General features: G+C 55.8%; 1 protein-coding gene across 2 annotated transcripts in view; it reads left to right on the top strand.

Annotated features, from left to right (window-relative positions):
- The window catches only part of SLCO2B1 (solute carrier organic anion transporter family member 2B1), a 29,566-nt gene extending 21,961 nt beyond the window's left edge, over positions 1-7,605 (top strand). For both annotated transcript variants that reach the window (XM_058825064.1, XM_058825065.1), the window contains exons 9-15: positions 1,001-1,165; positions 2,272-2,464; positions 3,261-3,417; positions 4,719-4,879; positions 5,502-5,566; positions 6,780-6,900; positions 7,116-7,605. In XM_058825064.1, the coding sequence (XP_058681047.1) occupies positions 1,001-1,165; positions 2,272-2,464; positions 3,261-3,417; positions 4,719-4,879; positions 5,502-5,566; positions 6,780-6,900; positions 7,116-7,290 (1,037 nt within the window). In that variant the 3' untranslated portion in view covers positions 7,291-7,605. The remainder of the gene's footprint in view (positions 1-1,000; positions 1,166-2,271; positions 2,465-3,260; positions 3,418-4,718; positions 4,880-5,501; positions 5,567-6,779; positions 6,901-7,115) is intronic.
- The last annotated feature ends 9,764 nt before the right edge of the window (positions 7,606-17,369 follow it).

The raw sequence follows: 17,369 nt of genomic DNA, 5'->3' as shown, positions 1-17,369 counted from the left end.
ACAGTGGCAGCTCCTGAGCAGGGGGAGGCACAGGGGGAGCAGCAGCAGAGCAGAGAGGGGCTCTGGGCTGTGCAGGGAGGGGACATCGCTCCAGCAGGGACAGTGGCAGCTCCTGAGCAGGGGGAGGCACAGGGGGAGCAGCAGCAGAGCAGAGAGGGGCTCTGGGCTGTGCAGGGAGGGGACATCGCTCCAGCAGGGACAGTGGCAGCTCCTGAGCAGGGGGAGGCACAGGGGGAGGCACAGGGGGAGCAGCAGCAGAGCAGAGAGGGGCTCTGGGCTGTGCAGGGAGGGGACATCGCTCCAGCAGGGACAGTGGCAGCTCCTGAGCAGGGAAAGGCACAGGGGGAGGCACAGGGGGAGCAGCAGCAGAGCAGAGAGGGGCTCTGGGCTGTGCAGGGAGGGGACATCGCTCCAGCAGGGACAGTGGCAGCTCCTGAGCAGGGAAAGGCACAGGGGGAGGCACAGGGGGAGCAGCAGCAGAGCAGAGAGGGGCTCTGGGCTGTGCAGGGAGGGGACATCGCTCCAGCAGGGACAGTGGCAGCTCCTGAGCAGGGGGAGGCACAGGGGGAGGCACAGGGGGAGCAGCAGCAGAGCAGAGAGGGGCTCTGGGCTGTGCAGGGAGGGGACATCGCTCCAGCAGGGACAGTGGCAGCTCCCAGCTGGCAGCACGGGGCACTCCCTGTGCTCAGCAGGCTGCACACCTCTCCTGCTCAAGGGTTCAGCCCTGGGGCAGTTTGCTGGAGTGTTCCTTGGCTCTTATCAAAAATTGCACTTTTCGCTTTTCATTTGCTCATTGAAACTGAAAGGACACTGAAATTGCCACCGCAGCAAACAAATAAATTAACTTGTAATGACTACCCATTACTTTTGTGTTTGTTTTAGCAGCAGCCCTGCCAGAAAGCTGCAGGGAGAGGGGTGGAACGAGATGAGCTTTGCAGTGCCCTCCAACCCCAACTCTCCTGTGGCTCCCTGATCAGAATTTTGCTCCCTGTCCTTTCAGGTTTCCCCGTGGTGCTGCTGAGGAACCTGAGGCACCCCGTGTACCTGCTGGTGGTGCTGGCTCAGGTCAACCTCTCTGCCATGGTGGCTGGCTTGGCAACCTTCATGGGCAAGTTCCTGGAGAGGCAGTTCTCCCTCACAGCCTCCCTGGCCAACATGATCATTGGTAAGTGCTGCTGAGCTCTGGATTCCTTAAAAACCATATAGAAATTGGGAAGAGTTCCTCTGGAGTAAAGCCTCCCTCTCAGAGAGTTCAGTCATCCTGCCACAGAAGTGTTTAAAACACGTTTTTGAGCAAACAGCACCTCAGGGAAAGAGGCCTCTGAGGTCTGGGACTGATAAATCAGAACAAAATGAGCAGAACAGGCTGGCAGAGCCAGGGCTGAATGCAGCAGGAAGGTTAAATGCTGAAGCAGTGCTGTCCTGCCCTGAGGTGCCAGCTGAGCTGTTCCCAGCCTTGATTTACCCTCTGCATTCAAGTCAGCACCGTGTTCCATGGATGAATTTATCTGGCCTTTGTTCCCACCGCTGAGTCTCGCTTGGCCTTTTCCTTTCAGATCAAAAAGCTTTCTGTAGCTGGAAATTCCTTCCTTGCGTGGGCATTGAGGGGCTGAAAGCAACCTCCCTGTGCATTCTCAGCTGAATTAAACACTTTGCGTGTCTCTAGCTGAACTTTGGTCTCCCCCCAAAAAATGGGGGGTTTTATGGAAATGGGATTTTATGGAAATGGGGGTTTACAAGGGTGACCACAGAAATGGGCACAATCCTACCCTGCACAGAAATTAAACACCCTGCTCAGGCTGATTTGGTGCTTCTTCCTGTCCACACTGAAAAATCACATTTTGCTGGGTGAGGCACAGCTTTCCACTGCTCCTGACAGCTTCCACCCATGGATCCACAAGGCAGCCAGCTTGCTGTGGGATCCTTTTGAAAAGCAGCTTTTTTGTAGCATTACTGCACCAATCCCTACAAAAACCTTGGTCCCTTCTGAACCACCTGTGCTGAAAAATAGCAACCCAACAGCAAATCCTCTGGGCCTTTGCTGTGAGAAGGGACAGGCACAGAGCAGAGATGGAGAACAAGGTACAGTGACAGGACTAAGGGGTTGGGTTTAGATTGGATGTTAGGAGGGAATTGTTCCCTGTGACTGCCCCTGCATCCCTGGAAGTGCCCAAGAACAGGTTGGATGGGCTTGGAGCAGCCTGGAAGGTGGAAGGGGATGGGACAGGGTGGTGCTGGAGGTTCCCTGACTGCATGCCTGCCTTTCCCCAGGCGCTGTGAACATCCCCGGGGCCATGGTGGGGATCGTGGTGGGCGGTGCCATCCTGAAGCGGTTCCAGATGTCCCTGAGGCAGTGCAGTGCCCTGTGTGTGCTCGGCATGCTGCTCTGCCTGCTCACCGCCTTTCCCCTGCTCTTCCTGGGCTGCCCCACGCAGAAGGTGGCCGGTGTCACCCACTGGGACAGGTACCTCAGCTCCTGGGCTGGGCACAGGGCATCCAGGGTGGGCACACCCCAGCCACACTCCCTGGGGGTGGGAGCCAGGCAGAATCCCCAGAAATGGGTTTGTTCCCTCAGGAGAGGCAGCCAGTGGAGGTAAACTAAAATCTGAGTTTGCTGTGTCCTCAGGTTTAGGGCAGAAAATGTACAGCTCATCTTTGTGACTTATCCACACATGGTGGAGTCATTTCAGCTTTATCTCCTATGGGTTAAAACCTTTTTAACAGCGGGGTTTTAGGAGCAGGGTTACAAGAGTTCCACCAGTGAGATTTCCTACTGAGGAGCAAGCGTGCAACCCGAAGTAAACACGGTTTTGGCACAAACAGCACAAGTTTTCATCTTGGAAAGCGTGATGGATGAATAATTCAGGCAGGGGCCAGCCCTGGGATCACACCGTGTAAGCTGCGACAGCTAAATGTGGGCAGGAGCTCCTTGTGTGCCCTGGAGGCTGGATCCAGGTCTCTGAATTCCCTGTTCAGCGTCCTGTGGTCCCTGCCCTCAGGGGGAACCTCGCTCTCTCCTACAGTGTGGTGTTGTAAGAACCCCAAAGGCCAGGTTTGGGACCAAGAATGAGGGCAGTGGGTGGTGGGGATGCTTTGCCAGGCAGAGCAGAGGTTTGGGGTGACGGTGGGATTCCCATGGGGAAGGGCTCCTTGTGCAATCGGGCGGGTTTTGCCGACCCCAGCGCACACACTGTTGGTTTTCTCTGCGAGATGCACGTGGGTGATGCCCCGTGCCTGCATTAACCCTTTCCTGGCCCCAGCTCTGGCTCTGGCCACCACGCCATGGCGTGCAACGCGCGGTGCCACTGCCCCGAGCGCGGCTTCAACCCCGTGTGCGGCCCCGACGGCGTGGAGTACGCGTCCCCCTGCTCTGCTGGCTGCAGCGGCCTGGCCCTGCGCCCCGACGGCTCCGTGCTGGTGAGTCACAGCTGGCCACAGCTGGCCCTGCCGGCCCACCGCGCTGCCCCGAGTGTCTGCGGGACAGGGGAGCGCAGTGCGGGGTCACCGTGCAGCGCTTTGCTCTCTCCTGCCTTCCCCTGCTGGGGCTCGTTCCGCTGCTCCCCTGCTTCTGCGGACCGTGCAGCTCGGCAGACCCACCTGAGGAAACGTCTGCCACTCAAAGCCCGAGCTGCAGGGCGTTAGCAGCCCGTGTAGGATGAGTGGCTTTCCCTGCGCTCGTGGCACAGGCTGTGATGGCAGCAGGGAGCTGCCTGGGCGGTTTGCAGCAGCGTTTTGTTAATTAGCGGCGCTTCATTTTGATAACACTTGTGCTTTCTGCCAGACTCAGTCCCAAATGTGCTTTCCTGCACCCCCACGCCTGCCTCTTGTACAGCAGACCCTTTCCAACTGCTTTTCTCCTCCTCAACCATGCCTCTCTCTTCCAGCCCTTGCTTTCTTAGAAATTTTACACTTTTCTTACCATTTTCAGCAGTACAGGGACCTGTGGCACTCATTGCCTGCTGCCTTCCCTGTCCCAGGGTTTCCAGGAACCCTCCCAGCTTACAGAAAACCCTGCAATTGTGTGCCCAGCTTTGCTGCAGCCCTCCCAGAGGGCACCATGTAAGCTTGGATGTAGGAACAAGGTTTTGGGAGACCCCGAGCTGCCCCTGCCTCTGGGATCACTCTTATGCAAACTGCCACCCCCTAACAACCAAAAGATTGTACTCATTTTATTTAAAGGTCTCTTTAAAACAAAAAAAAAAAAAAACAACACAGAGGTTTCTTGTTTGAAACAGATAAAAAAGAGATAATGTGACTAAGAAATAGAGAAATGGAGAATTTCCTCATCCACCACCCCAAGGCATCTTTTCTTTGCTATAAGGCTGTGCTAGTTATTTATGAGCCTCTCTCAAAGGTGAGGTTACACATGTTTGATTAAACACTCCCTGAGCTGTGGCTGCAGCTCTGCCTGGGATGCAGGGGGTCACAGCAGGACAGGGCCTGGCACAGGTGGCACAGCCAGGAATTCCCTCCCAAAATCCCATCCATCCCTGCCCTCTGCAAAGCCATTCCCTGTGTCCTGTCCCTCATCCCCAGTCCCTCTCCAGCTCTGCTGGAGCCCTGGACGTGTCTCTGAGCTCTCCCCGAAGCAGTGAGTGCTAATTGCTGCTAATTATTCCCAGACAAACCTTACCTGCTCTCCTTGGCTCTGTCAGCTGGCAGTGTTCCCTTCCACCTCTGGAAGCAGCCTGTGGATGTGGTGTGTCTCCTCTTTGCAGAACTACACGGGCTGCAGCTGCGTCGGGGCAGCGGGCGCTGCCAGGCCAGGCCCCTGTGGCACCGGCTGCTCCCACCTCTTCGTGCCCTTCGTGGTGCTCTCCTGCCTGGCTGGCATCCTGGCCAGCACCTCCCACACGCCCTCCTTCATGCTCATCCTCAGGTGGGCACGGCTTGGGCACCTCCTGGGCAGGCACAGAGGGCGTCCAGAGCGGGTCTGTGCGCAGGGGGAAGGATTTCACCAGCTGCGGGACTGGGGGTTAAACCAGCCCTGGACAGGGGCTAAACCAGCCCTGGATGGGAGTTACACCAGCCCTGGGTGGGAGTTACACCAGCCCTGGATGGGAGTTACACCAGCCCTGGGTGGGAGTTACACCAGCCCTGGGTGGGAGTTACACCAGCCCTGGATGGGAGTTACACCAGCCCTGGGTGGGAGTTACACCAGCCCTTAGATTGCAGGTGGCAGCAGGATGGAGCCAGCCAAGATGGGCGCCCAGGCTGGTGGGGCTGGTGCCCAGCATGAGGCAGAGGGGAAAGCCATGGGGGAATCTCTGTCTTAGTCTGTCAGTGATACTTCCAAGCTCTTCTGGGCCAGGCAGGATTTTCAGGCCAGGAAAAGGCCATGGTGTTCAGCCCTAATGAATGAACCCTCATCAGCTTTGGTGATGTGAATGGGAACTCCCTGGGATCCTCGGAGGCTGGGTTGAAGGATGAGCGTGTGGGCGAGGGAAGCATCCATCCTGGAGGGATTACCAGAGGGCATTTTGTTCCATTTTATTTTTCAGGAGCATCCAGCCTGAAGACAAATCATTTGCTGTCGGCATACAGTTCATGCTGCTGAGAGTTTTAGGTAAATTGAAATGTGTTAAAATACCTTCCTGGAAAATAATGGCAGCTCTTGGAGAGGGCTTTCCCAGGGCAGGAAAGGATGCTGCCCTGCAGGGTCTGGGGGCACATGGGGGGCTGAGACAAGGCAGCTCCAAGGGCTCCATCCCCGGTCCCTGGGGCCGTGGTTTGGGGTGGCTGTAGCCCCTGGGGCCATATTTTTGGGGGCATTTGTGGCCTCTGGGACCTGTTTTTGGGGTGGCTGTGACCCCCATGGCTGTAGTTCAGCCTGTGGCCCCTGGGGCCTATTTTCAGGGTGGTTTTAGCCCCTGGGGCTTGTTTTTGGGGTGGCTATAGCCCCTGAGGCCTGTTTTTGGGGTGGCTATAGCCCCTGAGGCCTGTTTTTGGGGTGGCGGTAGTACCTGAGGCTGTGGCTCGGCCTGTGGCCCCTGAGGGCTGTTTCCGGGTGCCTGTGGCCCCTGAGGGCTGTTTCCGGGTGCCTGTAGCCCCTGAGGGCTGTTTCCGGGTGACTGTAGCCCCTGAGGGCGGTTTCCGGGTGCCTGTGGGCCCTGAGGGCTGTTTCTGGGGTGCCTGTGGCCCCTGAGGGCTGTTTCTGGGGTGACTGTGGCCCCTGAGGGCGGTTTCTGGGGTGACTGTGGCCCCTGAGGGTTGTTTCTGGGGTGTCTGTGGCCCCTGAGGGCTGTTTCTGCGGTGACTGTGGCCCCTGAGGGCTGTTTCCGGGCGGCTGTGGCCCCTCAGGGCTGTTTCCGGGTGGCTGTGGGCCCTGAGGGCTGTTTCTGGGGTGTCTGTGGCCCCTGAGGGCTGTTTCTGGGGTGTCTGTGGCCCCTGAGGGCTGTTTCTGGGGTGTCTGTGGCCCCTGAGGGCTGTTTCCGGGTGCCTGTGGCCCCTGAGGGCTGTTTCTGGGGTGTCTGTGGCCCCTGAGGGCTGTTTCTGGGGTGTCTGTGGCCCCTGAGGGCTGTTTTTGCGGTGACTGTGGCCCCTGAGGGCTGTTTCCGGGGTGTCTGTGGCCCCTGAGGGCTGTTTCCAGGGTGCCTGTGGGCCCCTGGTCCAGGGTTCGGGCTGTGGCCTCTGGGGCCATGGCTAGGGCTGTTGCCCCCAGTGCCATGGTTTTGAGGTGTCTGTGGCCCCAGTACCTGTTTTGAGGTGTCTGTGGCCCCGGTACCTGTTTTGGGGTGTGTGAGGGCAGGGGAGGCCAGTCTGACGCTGTGCTGTTGCAGCATGGATGCCGGGCCCGGTGCTGTACGGCAGCGCCATCGACACCACCTGCGTGCTGTGGGAGAGGCGCTGCGAGCGCAGGGCAGCCTGCAGATACTACGACAATACCCTCTTCAGGCACAGGTAGGGACACAGGGACAGCGGGATAAACCCTGTGCCACGCACCGGGAGCACCCAGGGACGCTCCCCTGCCCCTCACCACGGAGGGTGACTCCAGGACAGCTCCCTGCTCTGGGGCAGAGCCCGTGCCTGGAACAGCCTCCCCAGAGTGCCAGGGTGCTGCTTGGAGCTCTCAGGAGCATCCCCACTGCCCTGACCCGTCGTGTCTGTGCCCACAGGTACCTGGGGCTGCAGTTCTTCTTCGAGGTGGGCGCCTTCCTGTGCTTCGTGGCCGTGTATGTGATCCTCAGGAAGCAGGAGAGGGAAGCCAGCCAGGCAGAGGAGACGAAGGCAGACCCAGAGAAGGAGAAACTGGCGGGAAAGTCCACAAAGAGCCCAGAATCCAAAGTGTGACGGCGAAATGTGGATTGCGGTCCGTGCTGGTGAGGTGAATCAGCCCACGGCCAAGCTGTGCTTGGAGTGATGGACCCAGGGCTGCTTCCTGCTGTCCTGGATGGGATGGACTCTGCCTGCACTGCATGGATCCATCCACACATTGTTCTCCTCCTCAGGAGTGCAGCTTGCTCCTTCACATGGATTAGTCTTCACTCTTTAGCCCATGGACCCTGCAGCCTCCTGGGTTTGTGTCCCACAAAGCAGTTTCTCCTGTTGAGTGTCTCAGTGGTGCCAGCACTGAGCAGAAGCCATAAACATGAAGGGTTTTGTGGAGTGGGTTTTTTAAAATAAATCATTTTTAATAAATGGTTTTGTACTGAATCTGCAGACCTCTGTGACTGATGTTTATAATTCTTACTTTCTGTGTTATCAGCATTCATTTTCTGATGGTCAGTGCTTGAAGCATGTGGGAGTTCAGGTGCATTCCTGGTTTTGCAGTTGGAGAAGGGTTTTTCCCAGGGTTGCAGGATCAGAGGATGAGGTTGGAGCCCTCTCCAGACTGGGTAGAGCTTGTGGCTAAACCATCTGAGCCCGGCAGTAGCCAGCCCTGGGCTCCCTGAAGGGGGCTCTGTCTGTAATTATGGGGTGGAAGTCCAGCCTGGCCCTATTTTGGTTCAGCTGCCTGTTTCCTGCATTCTTCCCGTCCTGGGGTTCCTTCCCACCCAGGAGTGAATTGTGTTACCCAGCCACAGCCACTGGGGAGCTTTGTCATCTTTGGCTCCAGGATGGAATTTAGTAGAGAAAACAAAACTTGTAAGTTCAACCCAAATATGCAGAAAAGAAATACACAGAGGGGAACATTCACTCCCTGCTGCCACCCTGGCAGATATCCCCTGGGAAGGGAGCAGGCCTGTGGTGAAGTGACTGAATTTAGCTGTTTCCCCAAACTGTTTGCCCAGCCATTCTGAGGGACCCAGTTACCTCAGTGCAGACTGGGAGGGTGACTGGAATTTTTTAGGGGTTTGGGTTGGGGTTTTTTTCCTATTTTTGTGCAGTGCCTTGTGTTCACTGAGCTGAGAGTTTACAGCCCTGTTCAAGAAGTGATGTCTGGTTTCAGAGAAGGTTCTGGAAGGCAGAGGAGTGCATGGACATTGCAGGGGTGTAGGTGCAGCCACCCAGGGAAGGACAAGTAGCATTTGCTGACCTTTAGAAAGCCAAACCAGGAGAGTTTTGCTCTATCCTCTTTTCCAAAGCCCTGCCAGGCAGCACCTGTGGCTGAGGCAGCAGGATGAGGCTCTTAGGGCAGGAGCAGGGAGGAGATGGGGTGTTGCAGCCCCTTGCAGCCCAGGAATCTGTGGCATCCCTGGAGAAGAAGGTTCTTTCCTGGCTGAGCACAAGCCCTGGCTCCCAGGCGCTGTCCTGCCGTGCTCAGATGATCCCAAGCACTCCAAGGTACTTTCCACACCACAACAAACAAACAGCAGCACAGTTTGCTCCGATGGCGTGGGAAGTGGGGAGCTGCAGCCTGCTTTGCCAGGAATCTGCCACGGATTCCATTCTTTGCTGTGGAAGTGTGCAAGCCCAGGCTGGATGAGGCTTGGGGAGCCTGGGGTAGTGGGAGGTGTCCTTGCCCAGGGCAGGGATGAGCTTTAAGGCCTTTCCAACCCAAACCATTCCATGTTCTCTCCCCCATCCCACTGGAGCCCCTCAGGGCTGTGAAGCCTTTCTGAGAGCCCCTGAAGCCACTAAAGCAGTGGTTCCATTTACAGAAAGAAGGGGGAAAGGGGACAACTGAACCCTGTCCCAAAACAAACAGGGAGCACAATTGCCTGTGGTGCTGCTGCAGGTGGCAGGCAGGCTGCACATCCCTCTGTGCCTGGCTGGGATCCCGATGGATGCCCAGGGACCTGCAGGATGGCCTGGCCAGCTCACTGCCAGCCCCTTCTCACTGCTGGGCTCAGGGCTGCACACTCATTTTCCACATGGAAAACTCCCATCACACCACAGAAGGGTCTGGCACAGCCCGAATTCCTCCTTCCCTCACTACCCCTCCAGCAGAGGAGAGATCCCTGGGGATAACCATCCAAGGCACCTGCAAGCTGTGTCTTAGCTCTGGGCTTGTTACTCTGGTAATTTCCATCCATTTGGGCTGGAGTTTCTAAAAAGAGAAATAAAGCCCCATTTCCCCATCCCCTCCCCTGTGCTCTTCAAGAACACGGTTGAAAGGGACTGGCTTGCCAGGGAGGATGAAAGAGAGGCAGTTTGGAAAGGCTGCTCCCACAAAAAGCCCAGGGAATATGAAAGGCTGGCAGCAGCGAGGGAGCAGCAGGAGCAGCGTTTGATGCAGAGCAAGGGGCAGGCAGGTAGGAGGGCTGCAGAGAAAGGAAGCAAAGGAAGGGGCAGAGGCAGCAAAATCCACCCTGTGCTGTTTGCCAGGCTCTCCCCAGAGGAGATGTCCCCTGCAGACGGCCTGAAGCAGCATTTGCAGAGCTCTGAAGGGTACAGCTTGGGCACCAGCCAAGAATTGCACTGGGGGGGTTAACAGGAGCTAATCCAGCTGGGCCAGGACTCATGGACTTCCTGGAACTGGAGCACTGGATGTTTTCATGCAGCACTTTGTGGTACCAGGGTCACAGACCTGGAGGCAGAACGGTGCCTTGAGGGCTGGCAAGAATTGCACAGGGTCAAGGGGAGGAATTAGAGCTGGAGGGAAGGACCCAAAGCACTTAGAGAGCCAAGAGCTGCTTCAGAGCCAGGCACAACTCCCATTCCTCTGGAAAAAGAGCAAACTGAAGCTTTTAAATCACCCTCGGTGTGTTCAGCTCAGCCAGATCTCCCCCTGGAGTGTTCCTGGCCACTGCTGAAGCCAGACCCAGAGGTTTGGTTTCTCCTGCTTTGCTGCTGGTTTTCCAGGGGATAGGGACGGTCCCAGGTGGATTCTGTGGCTGTTTGCAGGGGGCCAGCAAAACATGAATCAAAACCCACTGGATGTTTCTCCTAAAACTCACTGGAGCTGCCTCTGGCATCCTGAAATCCGCCCCTGAGGAGACACAGTTTGCAGCCACAAGACAGAGAATTGCTGTGGCTGGGACTGAGGCAGAGCTGGGGGTGCAATCCAGCCCCCAGGCTGGGGAAGCGGAAGGGAAACAACCCGTAGATGTTACTCTGAATTCAGGAAAACCTGGGAAGTTCCCAGAGGAGCACTGGAAAGACGAGCCAAGGAATCACTGAAACGCCACCAATTGAAACCACAATTCCCAGAAACTGGAGGTTTCCAGGCATCTCAGAAGGGGAAAACAGAGCAGTCAGGCAGATCCAGACCCAGCCCAGCGCTGGTCCCTGGAAAGATGCTGAAGAGGAGACTCATCCACGGGCAGCCACTGGGATGGGGGTGTCATGGGCGTTCTCACACAGATCTCACAGCAAACATCTCATTTCTCCCTCAGGCAGGCACCTGTCCCACCTGGGCAAGCTTCCTTCCTGACTGAAGGAGGGGTTTTGACCCTGTCCCACCTTGTTCCCATAAACCAATTACCAGCCAGATGGAATTATGCAGAGGGGAGAAAAAGAGGAGAAAAAACCAGGCTTAATTGGAAAGCTTCAGCCCCAGGAGCTGCAGGTAGTTTACTGCCTGCCCAAAAGGATTTATCCACAAGAATCTCACCAGGGTCTGTCCTGTCTCTGGGACTAATCAATATTTTAATTAATTACTTGGACAATGAGAGAAGCAGGAGCTAATAAAATTTCTGCTTACAGACGTGAGTGCTTTGGACTGGAATCCAAATCCTTCAGAGCAGATTGGAGAAATGGTGTGAAATGGATAATACTGGGATTTACAGGAGCAAAACAGTGGGGCAGGGGAAGGAGGGCTGGGGTGCAAAGTTTGCCCTGGGAGAAAGGGGAACGTGCCAGCAGCTCCTAATGGAGCAGAAGAGTTTTTGGTTCATATTGTCCCTTTAAATTAAATCGGCATTCACCACAGTTCTCTGGCTGTCCTGTGAGGGGAAGATATGACCCCTTACACTTGGAGGCATAAAATTATCTCCCCATGTTGCTGAATTGAGTAAGTTTCCTGCTTACTGCCAAGAGCATCTCCTCCAGCTGTGCCCTCTCGAAGGTCCAGGCAAACAGAGCAGAGTAAATCAGGAATTATCTCCTGTGCTTAGAGACAGCTTGAGTAATGATTGCTCCTGAAATATGGAATTCATCTCTGGGGCTTAATGGACTTGCAGTGGAGCTGCAGGAGCTGGCTGCTGAGGGCTCTGAAGTGTTTGTGGCCAGGGAAGAGCATCCTTCATCCTGCAGAGGTGATGAGGGCTGGAGCTGCTCCCCAGCCACATCTGGTGCTTCCAGGGGGCTGAAGGACAGAAGTGCTTCCGCACAGCACTGATAAAGGATTCTAATCCCTCTCCCCTCATTTTTCAAGTGAGAATGGCATTTGCTGAAGAAAGCAGAACCTGAGGTGGTTCCAAGCTGCGCACACTGGTGCAACCTTCTGAGCAAACTCAGGAAAAAGTAACTTCCCCTGGATAAAGTTGCTGTTGGATTATTCTTGCTCTCACACCTGCTGTGAAAAAAGGCTTCCCTTTCCACCCTCCCCATGTCCTGTTTGTCCCAGTGCCATGACCTAATCACACACTGGGCACTGAATATGTCCCAGTTGCACTGAATGTGTCCATTCCAAATGAAGTTTGGCTCTCTGTGCTCATCTTTCTTTTCTCCCCACAGTTTCTGGTTTCCGGGGACTGCAGGAGTGCTCTGGAGCACCAATAATGAGATATCCCAAAAGCTGTGGTCTGGGAGTTGGGAATTGCCTGTGTGTGAGAGCAGTGCAGGAACAGTGAATCCAGGAGGATGGGGATGGCATGCTGAGAAACGGAGACACTGTTGGTGGAGATCAAACTGGGAACACTGGAATTCAGCTGGACTAAAGGAAGCGTCCCTTTCCTATCCCAAGGGTCTCACACTGGCTCTTGCTGCATTGCTGTCCTACACGTGGAGCGGCAGGGGCACAGCAGGGTGACACCTCCAGCTGTCCCAGGGCTGTCCCAGGCCTGGCCTGAGGCTGTTCAGGCACACAAGGCTTTCTCTGGGCCCTGCTGGTGTGACAGCAAGGCCAAAGGAAGTGGCAGCTCTGCAGTTTCCAGGAAACTGGGGGTTTAAAATAAAAGGGCTGTGGTTAACAGCTGGAATGTCCATCCCTGAAGCCCCAGCTGTGAAGTTTCCTGCATTCCTCATTCCTCAGGGGAGCCACTGCAGAAGATGCTGTGGGAACAGAGCATGCAGGAGGCAGCAGTGCCTAAAAAGGGGCTGGGTGTCTGTGCGGGGAACAGCATCCCAAAGGGGCTGGGCAGCTCCACCACCCCTCTGCCAGCCCTGGCCGTGCCCCCCGGTGCTGCTGGCACCACCCACCCCTTTCCTGAGGCCAGCGGACATTCCAGCTGCATGGAGCAAAGCAGAGATCAAATAAAGCCCCTGCTGGTGCTGGTCCCGGTCCTGGGAGGTGCTGGAAGCTTTCACACACACCTCGAATCTCCTGTGGCCCCCACAAACCTGCAGCTTTAATTTTAGAGGCAGCTCTTCAGCCAGAGGGCACCGCTCATGCTCTGGGTTTGGTTAAATAATGGGAAAGGAGGCAGAAATTGGGCAGCAGAGATGTGAATTAATAATGAATAGGGCAGGAGAAATAATTAAACACAAGCAAACAGAGAGGGAGTGTGAAGAGGGAGCACCCACCACCTCCAGCACCCCCAAACACCAGGAACAGCCAAGGGCTGCTGGAACAGGCCCTGCAGATAGGAACAGGGCATGGGCGTGGCTGTCTGCACAGAAGATAAAAATACACCGGGTTGGTGGGCTGGCAGAGAGATAATCCCCATCACGGGGCAATCCATGGGTGAGAACAGGGCTGCACCCGTGCTGGAGGGCAGGGTCAGCTGGGGTATGGGGAGGGAATCCTTCCCTGGAGGGTGGGCAGGCCCTGGCACAGGGTGCCCAGAGAAGCTGTGGCTGCCCCTGGATCCCTGGCAGTGCCCCAGGCCTTGGCAGGGTGGGACAGGGTGATGTTTAAGGTCCCTTCCAGCCCACGAACCCCAGAATCTGTGATTCTGTTCTATGATTCCCATAGAATCACAGCACCACAGGGTCACAACACCACAGGGTGACAGGATCACAGGATCCCACCTCTCTGGACAACCTGCTCCAGTGTTCCCCACCCTCATTACAGAAACTCTGCCCTGTTCCTAGTGGGAATCCCCCCTCCTTTAGTTCAAAGCCACCGCCCCTTGTCCTGTCACTCCTACAAACGCTGTCCCCCCTTCCCTTGGTGGCTGAGTGCAGGATGAGAGCCCCTCACCAGGGCCCTGCTCCTGTCCCCAGGCTGTCCCAGGAGGTTCCCCTGCTCCCTGCAGGCCCTTGGACCTGTGTCCCATGCTGCCGACCCCAGCAGGCTCCAGCAGAGGAGCCCTGCAGGCGGTGTGGCTGTCACAGCCAGGGTGGATGGGGCGAGCTCCACTGATCCTCTGCAGGGCATCAACCAAGCCAAGGAGAAATGGGAACCTTCAGGGGGTGCCAGCCAACCGCAGGAGGGTGGGAAATGGCACCAGTGTCACCAAGGAGCTCAGGGGGCACAGACTGGGTGGAGACGGGGACCCTCCTTCTCTCTGGACCTCCACCAGGAGCACGCCAGCTTTGGGGAAAGCTGCTGGATGAGCCTGAGAAGGACTTTTTGACCGTGCCTCCTCGTTGCTCTTCAGCCAGGCTCCTGGGGGCTTTGTCACACAGCCCTCAGCAAGTGGCCTCTGTGCCATTCCTGTGGTTTAGTGCAGAGAGAGCTCTGGGGCTTTTAATTGTGAGATTAATAAATGATAATTCCACTTCCACGCTTCTCCTCCACAAAGGGAAGAAGCAAGGTGTAGGATTCCTACTTTCCGGGGGGGAAAATTTTCAAAAAAAGTTAAAAAGAGAAGAAGAAATGAGACGGTTCTGTTGTGGCTCCCCCGGGAATCAGCTCCTTCCCAGTGACACAGAAACATCCCAGCCAGGATGTGGGGCTGCTGCTCCTGGGGCCAGCTGCCATCCAGCTCCCCGCACTTGGTTCCCCTCAGACTCCTCCAGACACAGCAATAACAAGTGAACTCCAAGTCCCGGAGCCAGGAATAAACCATGACACGGGTGACACTTGTAATTGAGAGCTCCTTAATTGCTGTGTTTGATTAAAGAGAGCTGCCGGCTTTGTGCATAAAAGGCAGAGACTCCAGAAACCCGGGCTAGGAAGAAAAGAGGATAAGAAGATGATGGGAACAGAAAAACGCGAGATCAAGGAGAAGAAAGGCTCAGGAGAAATCTTGTTGGAGTGCCAGAGATAAGGGAGACAAAAATAGAACGAGTGGTTTCACTTGTGACTACATCCATGTTTATTTCTGCCCTTTTGGGGCAGAAACGCAGGGATTTGTGCTCTCCTGGTGTGAATTGCCGCAGCTATTTAGCACCACAAAGCACCAAAGATAAAGGCAGCATATCAAAAAGAGCTAAAACCGGCTGGGAAATGGCTTTGTTGTTGTTGTTGTTGTTGTTGTTGTTGTTGAAATAAGCCCGGGGAAATAGGAAAACCTTTCATTAGAACTTGGATGGAGGGCCGTGCTCCAAGAAGGCAGGAGCTGCACCCTGTGAGTGCCGGGAGTGGCTCTGCAGCTCCTCCGAGGCCAGGGACACATCCCTGTGCCTCTCAGGGCATGCCAGCGGCCCTCCTGCCCCAGGCTGAAATCCAGGGATATTCCTGACCTCTGCAAGTGGCTCAGGGAAAACCCAAAATATTGATGGCAGGGAGACAGCGAGCGCGGAGGGAAGAGCAAGAGGAATGGGGAGAGATTCCCTTCCTGGAGGGGAAATTCCTTCCTGGGGTGTTATTCCCTCCTGTGAGGATTTCTGCCAAGCCTGGGGAGCAGAGAGGGTCCAGCTTTAGGAAGAGCACAGGACATGTGCTCTCCTCTCAGCCTTTCCTCTGGTCCATCATCTTCCTCATTCCCAAAGGAATCACCCAGAGCAGCAGCCTGGCTCTCTCCTGGCTGGGCGGGTGTGGATGGGAATGGATGCTGAAAGGCTGCAGGGTTGAGCCTGGCTCGGCTAAGTCCTCCATCCTGCACTGGTTTTCTCCAGCTCAGGCGACTTTTTCGTCTTTGTATGAACTCCTTTGCACCGACCTCATTGCTCCCCACGTGGAAGCTGGAGGTTTGGTGACACTGCAGGAATAAAAATATTCAATTTCCTCCTGCTTCCATTGCTGGCTCCAGGCAGCTCTGAGCAGGTCTGCTCTGAATGAAAATAATATCTCTGCTGTGGGTGAGTGCGGAGAGAGGAGAAGGAGAAACCCTGGTGCAGCAGGGCCTGCAGGGAGCTGGTGTCTGGGCTCTGGGCCACGCTGGGACAGGCCAGCTCTGGGGACACTGGGGATTTCCACAGATAAAGGCACAAACAGTTCCAGCTGCAGCCAAAATCCTCTGGAGCGCCCTGAGAGGCTGCCTTGCACTGACTGATGGTACAGGGGCTTTCAAGGTACTCTCAGTGCACAACAAAACTTGACCTGGGTGGAAATTTGACCCTAAGAAATCTTTGCCTGGAGCTAAAACAGCCTGAAGAGTGTAAAATTTGGGGTATTCTGTAAAAAGCTTTCTTTCCCTCCCCTTTAAAAACCCTTCAAATACACGATGGGGTTTTAATGAAAAACAGCTCCCCAATAATAATCTGCAGCACAGGCTCATGAAATTTCCAGACTCATTAATTTAGAGAATCATCACCAAAAAAAGACCCTGGAGTTTGATGATTTCTGAAGGTTTTCTTTGTGAGCAGAGAGTGAAACTGAGCTGCTTTGTTCCCACAGCTCCCAACTGCTTCCCACTGATGGGTTTTTTCCCTGCTTCGCTTGTGCCTGTCTCTCTTTAAGCTCTGACAAATGTGAGGGCTGCTGGCACAGACAAATGGTGCATCACACCTCGGGAGCATCTTCATTTTGTCCCTGCTGTCACGGCTCCTCAGGCTCCCTTCCTGTGACAGCAGTGTCCCTGGCACTTCCAGGACTGGGCTTGGAGATCCACTGGTCCTTGATCCTGCTGGGAAAGAGCACAGTGTCCTCCTGGCCTTTCCACACCTCAAGGGGCTTGACAAAGATGGGACAGGCATTTCTGTAGTGAGAGTGACAAGAGCCAAGGCTTTAAATGAAAAGAGGGATGATTCAGAGAAGATATGAGGATTTTTATGCCGAGGGTGGGGAGGCAGAGGGTGCCCTGAGAGGTGGTGGCTGCCCCTGGATCCCTGGAACAATTCTGGGAGAGGCTGGACAGCCTGTGAGCAGCCTGATCCAGGGGAAGGTGTCCCTGCACATGGCTGAGCTTTCCCAGGTGCCAGAGCAGGCTGTGACTCCAGGACTCCTGCAAGCTACAGTGCAGGAGCTGTGCCATCCCTGTGCCATCCGCCCGGCTTTATTTGCCCTCCCCAGGCGTGCCCCGAGCTCTGGGTGATTTCTGCAGGGCTGGCACCGAGAGGAGGGGACACGGCAGTGGCACTGCTGCCCTGACAGCCAGGACACAACAGTGGCACTGCTGCCCTGACAGCCCGGGCTGCACTGCTGGCTCCAGTTTCAGCATCTCAAGGGCAGCTCAGGTGACAGCAGTGGGAGCAATCCGGGGCCAGGAGAACAGGAGGCGTCATTACAGAGGAGACAATGGCAGTGTTCAATAATGCACAAGGGCATTGCCAAGGGGGAGCCTCCAGGCATGGCCTGAGATTACAGCGAGGACAGGCAGGGGGGACAGCATTCCCAGCTCCCAGCACACAGAGAGGCAGGGGCTCAGTCAACCATCAGCCAGCAGGGGTTTCATGGCACTGACCCCTTTTTGGATGCTCTGCTGTGAATGAGCAGCTCAGGAGCCCTGAGGGAATCCCCATCAAAGGTGCTGGCAAAAGTGGGTTTGGTATAAACCTGGAAAAACGCAGCTGAACAAAGCTCAGTGGCAAGGGTCACTGTCACGGGGGTGGGACGCACCGAGGGAAATCAAGCTGGGATTGATTTAGAGGGATTTGCACAGAAGCTGAAGGCACAG

Source organism: Ammospiza caudacuta, chromosome 2 (assembly GCF_027887145.1).
Source record: "Ammospiza caudacuta isolate bAmmCau1 chromosome 2, bAmmCau1.pri, whole genome shotgun sequence".
Lineage (NCBI taxonomy): Eukaryota > Metazoa > Chordata > Aves > Passeriformes > Passerellidae > Ammospiza > Ammospiza caudacuta.
Note: the sequence above shows the minus strand (reverse complement) of the source record. Positions and strands in the feature narration are given on the sequence as shown.